The sequence below is a fragment of the Limulus polyphemus genome, unplaced genomic scaffold, assembly GCF_000517525.1.
Source record: "Limulus polyphemus unplaced genomic scaffold, Limulus_polyphemus-2.1.2 Scaffold1592, whole genome shotgun sequence".
Taxonomy (NCBI): Eukaryota; Metazoa; Arthropoda; class Merostomata; order Xiphosura; family Limulidae; genus Limulus; species Limulus polyphemus.
Window position 1 is genome coordinate 88,336 of NW_013667202.1, and position 5,659 is coordinate 93,994.

At 31.2% G+C, this 5,659-nt stretch overlaps 1 protein-coding gene across 3 annotated transcripts in view; it reads left to right on the top strand.

The window, feature by feature from the left end:
• LOC106464226 overlaps positions 1-5,659 on the top strand; it is a 57,975-nt gene that overhangs the window by 31,131 nt on the left and 21,185 nt on the right. For 2 of the 3 annotated variants that reach the window (XR_002611681.1, XM_013924354.2), the window contains exon 2: positions 2,752-2,898. The exons of the other annotated variant lie outside the window; for it this stretch is intronic. Coding sequence is in view for 1 of the 2 variants with exons in the window: in XM_013924354.2 (XP_013779808.1) it covers positions 2,752-2,898 (147 nt within the window). In the remaining variant the exon portion in view is untranslated. The remainder of the gene's footprint in view (positions 1-2,751; positions 2,899-5,659) is intronic. 3 annotated transcript variants of the gene reach the window in all.

Sequence of the window (5,659 nt, forward strand, 5' to 3'; positions counted from 1 at the left end):
TTTTTTTTTTTTTTTTTTTTTCCATATGATTGTGTTTGCGATTAATTAGCCCCCAACTTCTTAATTATTTCAAATCTGGAAATTCCAGATATCGCGGAGTAACAATACACAGGTAATATGTGGTTTCCACACTGGCTGTACAACATTTCTTATATTAAAATTAGCTCCTAGGTATCAGGAGACAGGATATAGCTGATGACATCTCGATAAAGGAGGGCAAGCTGAAAAAAAAATTAACAATTTCTTCCATAACTCACTTGATATAATCGAGCAAAACATGACTTTTAATCTAAATGTTACCATCAATTTGCTACCTTTAAATTAATATGTTAGGTATTTGATTATCATTAGAAAGAACTTGAGATATTTTAACTCACTGTCGTATTAAAACTATGAATGAATGGATTTGTTCTTTTGTATATGACAATGATACTTCACACAAAAAAGGGATACAAAATGATATATAAAACATACTTTTCCTGCTTAACACCAACACAAACTTTTAACTTTAAAAACGGAGATTTAATACCATGAGTAATTAAAAAACTGTTATTCTGTTACACCAATCTCAAAGTGACGATTGAAATATCATTTTATATCGTGTACTTCAAAATAATTAATTACACCTAAAACTGACAGTTTCAGAGACAATGCCATTTTAAAAGTACTCAAGAATTAATCACTTTACATTTAGTTGAAAATGTCAAAAACTCAACACTGTAGAGTTACAATTACAACACTTATCTTTTCTTCCATCATGACGAGCTATTACCATAAGAAGAGTTTGATTACCCTAATTATATATAGTAAAACTGGTTAAGCTTACATCTAAATGACTGTTCAAAACAAGTGACAATAAATATGATCATTGTCCCTCTTAATATAACAAATCAAACATAGCATAAACAACATTAACTACACTGTCGTTCATATACATCATTTCAAAGGAAAACTGCAAGTTTATAAAATTAAACGGAATTATACTCATTACATGAAAAGGCCCGGCATGGCCAGGTGGGTAGGACGCTCGACTCGCAATCTGCGGGTTGCGGTTTCGCGCCCCCATCCCACCTTTCAGCAATGGGGGCGTTATAATGTAACGGTTAATCCCACTATTCGTTGGTAAAAGAGTAGCCCAAGAGTTGTGATGGAATATCACAAACATCATAGTCGACAGTACAACATTATTATTCTACTGTATTTTTGGCTATAATGTCTTTGAGAATGTGAATCCTAAAATCTAAGTTTTTTTGCTAACAGCTACAAGGCTAGTCGATGTTATAAAATGATCGGTGCATTAAACAGTCGTTATATATCCTTCAAAGTAATGAACTTTTATTTCACACGAACAAGATATTGTACAGATCTCGTCGTTGTTCACACATGAACAGTTAGAACTGCATGAACCAGAACGGCATTAAGGTAGAAAACCACTTAGAAGTTCAGGTGCATCTGGCTGACTCATCATCTGTGAGATGAGATCATTGTAACTTCTCTTTTCCCATTTATACGTAGTTGGAATAATGTTGATGTAATGTTTTAAAAATATATAAAGATAAGTAGCAGTTTTTTTCCCAATGACTCAACATTATAAAGGATTCCGTTACGAGCTTAGGAAATCTAGAAAACATTTCTTTACCATTTCTTCCGTGCTACCGTTTTGTTTCCAGTCAGTTGATGATTCTACCATTCACCAAGTTGATTTCTGTTTAGTAATACACAGATGATACACTTACATCTCTAGTCAAGTTCAGTTGTGGTAACGTTAGATCGAGTTAAACAAGCATTTCTATCACGTGTAGTTCTACAGTCACCATGCAAGCTAATTGCACTGCTATTACTACTAAGTTTATCTAACTTTAATCGTTTTTATAATGCTCTTTGTGCATGTAACGCACTAAAATACGTAGATCGAGTTTTCATGATAATGAAGATTAATTGTTATTTCGAGATAAGTTTGTTAGCAACTTCATCAAGTTGAGAACAATGAACAAAGCTTTGAAACATCAGGAATGCCTACTTGTTCTTTGAAACATCAGGAATGCCTACTTGTTTTTTTTTAAGGACCTATATCTAACTCAGCCATTCTTAACGACAAATACAAAGAAAGGACACCTGATAAAATAAAAAGAGAAAAAGTTTGAAACTAGTTAGTAAATAATTTATGATTTTCGAACATCTGGTTAAGTAAATATTGTTCCTATTTAAAAAAGTATATACACACAAGTGCTCAGTTTAGGTCTTCGCCTCATTACAGGGAACAAAGCATTCACCAAGTGTTTTTAACATTGACACACGGGTACACTGACAAATAATATAACTTGAAAACAATACTAATGCAACATTGATACTGAGTTTAGTTTCTAGACTGATAACTGCGATATTTAGTGGAATAAGTCCCGTGTGTAACACATTTTACACACATTTTTAAATATAAGCCTTTAAGTCACACTTTTCTGAATTATGACTTCCCAAGAGGTAACATTTCATATAAAACAAAATCACAAAGAATTGATACCAGCACAAAGACTCGAACAAAAAATATATTTCAATGCACGTCTTAAGAAATAGGCCTAAATGAACTCGTTTTTCGAAAAAAATTATTGAAAAAAATATTCAAACATCTATACTTTATAAAACACCACAGCGAACTTGTTGACGTCATGCGATAAATAAGTACCTTAGTTTATGAGTCCCTAGGACTTGTATCAATATTTGTTGCTAACGCATCGTTCATACATTTCTGTTTAGAAGTACAACAGGCAGAAGTAGGTGGTTGGTGTCTTAACGATTTGGATTGTAAATCTTCAAAGGTCACGTGTGTTAGAGGAATCTGTCAGTGCATTGTGGAGTATCCTGTTGTTGTTACTATAAGCTCAGAGAAGGAATGTATGGCAGGTAAGCTTTCCAACAGTTTGTTTTTTAAGCATAAAGCTATCACATTGAGCTAGCTGTGTCATGCCCACCATGGGTATCGAAACCCGGTTTTTAGCGTTAATAAGCCTTCAGACTTACTGCAGAGTCACTGGCGGGCAAACTTCCCAAGACAAATTTAATATATGTTAACGTCTAATTTGTAAACTGTCATACTTAGTGTCGGATACGCAGAATCTTGGTTTAAAAATATATTTATTTTCCTCCATAATCAGAACCTTCGATAATAATATGATGAATATTTGTAGAGCTCAACCAGAACGTAGGAATATAGCCATCCACTCGCCAAATTGAAAAATTTTACACAGTTATCGAAAAGTTTTGTATAAATATACTCTGTACTGAACAAATTCGTAATAGGGGAAAAATTTCATTCTGAACTTTTGTCTTTCTGTAATTTTAAAATATAACTTTCTGGAATAATAATAATGTTATTGTAAAATGTTCCATAAACCTCTCATCAGACGACAACTGATAATAAATATATGGGTGTATGTGCAACTGGACTAAAGTATTTTAAATTATATCTTATAATTAGACGGCTTCTATTAAATACAAACTGTCAACGTAACTTTTATGCGTGATGTATTCCAATCATTTATATAGGAAATCTAACAGATGAGCTTTTTTGAATAAAGTTAGCAGTGTCGTATAAGTGTTTAGAGAGAAGTAATTCTCCACTGACAAGAGGTTAATTAATTAGAGATTAGTTTCAAGCCCAAACTCTAATCGATATCAATAACTGTCGGAGGAAGAAATACGGTGTTAAACAGCAGTTTCATAACACAGAAATATTATGACAGCTGGCAAGTAATTTCTGTTTAATAAACCTACAAGACAAAGCTAACGAAACTGTAATTTCGTCTCAGAAAATTTATTTTTATGCGTAAATAACCTTGTCAAAAATTATTAAAGTAATGAGCAACTTTTTCTGAAATAAAATTTGTTAAAGAGAACAGTAAAACACTTTGTGAAAGTTTCGTTTGAGTTTACTTAATTTTTTTCACAATTTACAGCTTTTACAGTAAGGAAGAATATTTTTTAACAGGTACGACGTTTCGATCATTCTCAAATACACAGTGTTTAACGATACGAAACATTTTCGTCAACAATTTCAACCAAGGAAATGGAAGCTTGAATTGATCTATCACGAAAACAATTAATAGCATCTTCTATCGGGATTTTAGTAAACAAGGAAACTATATCAAATGATACAAATTTGTCAAAAGGATTTAGATTAATGTTCTTAATTTTTTCAACAAATTCAGCGGAATTTGTTATAGTATATTTATTCATGTTACTCAAATACGAAAATCTTTTACTAATGTACTTTGCATACTTAGTATATGTACTGAGATGAGGTATCTATACTAGATACAATAGGTCTGAAGCTATTATTTAATTTATGAAACTTAAGTAAAGCGTAAGAACGAAGGGGGCAAAAATAGGAAGGAATCAGGTTCTTTTTTTGTCCAGGTGACAAAGTTACACATTGATCAACATGTTTTTTTTTATTAAATTATGAAATTTTAATGTTGGATTTCTTTTAAGAGGAATATACGAATCATTATCTAACATCTGATTCACACTGGGAATATAATTAGATTTGTTCATCACCACTACACACCCTCCTTTACCAGCTTGTGTAACAACAATATTATTGTTACTTTTCAAGGACTGTAAAGCTAATTTTTCTTTTATTTTGTCAAATTACTATTCATTTTTACATTTCGTTTTCACACTATGTCTTGACATTGATATCTGTAATAGTTTTTATTCTATTACCTTTAATTTGTGCAATGTTAGATTCAAAATTAGTTACCACATCTTTAATGGGTATAAACTGTGGAGTTACAGCAACATTTAAGCCTAAACTTAGTACATAAGTTTGCGTATCTGTAAGGTTGACACAAGATTTTTTAATAACTTTTGGGTTAGATAGTGGCGGTACTTCAGAAGTTTCATTTTTCTTAGATTTATATAAAGATTTAAACTTAATATCCAACTGTTTACTATACTGTTCATTTTCTTTTTTAATTCTACTCCAACAATAATTTTCATACCAAAGACTGTTGAAATCTTTATCAAATTCAGGATCTTCCCTAATATACTGGAAGGTGACTTCTACAAACAGTAGTTTCTAGTTTGGAGATTTCATTTCTTTTTTTTTCCTTTATCTTTAATAGTTTTAATTTAATTTTTTCCAGAAGATACGTTATGCGCCCACCTTTTTGATTACATGTGACCTTGATGAATTTTGGTATTACCAAATTGTTTCTGCAGTTAATTAAAAATTTTAGTTTGGTTAACTTACGTTGTAACTTACTCCGCTGTCGTAGTAAACGTTTCGCCGAAATCCCCATTGAAATCTTCAACTTCAAGATCTTCTCTAATATACAGGAGATGACTTCTATAAACAGTAGCTTGTTTAGAGATTCTATTTTATGTGTTACACATTACAATTTCGAAAGGTCTGAAACCTAGCTAAATGATACTTTAAATTTAGTAGTTAAATTGTATTTTGGATTTAGCAGTTAAGTAAAAGACGATATATAGTCAGTTGATGACATTTGCCAACAAGATTGATGCACACAGTTTTCTTTTTACTACAAATATGTTTTAATATACAAACAAAAAATACAATTTACAATAACAGTTATTACAAACAATAATTTATAAACAAAAGTTTCATAAACTTACAAACAATATAAAGTCTTCTTTCTAG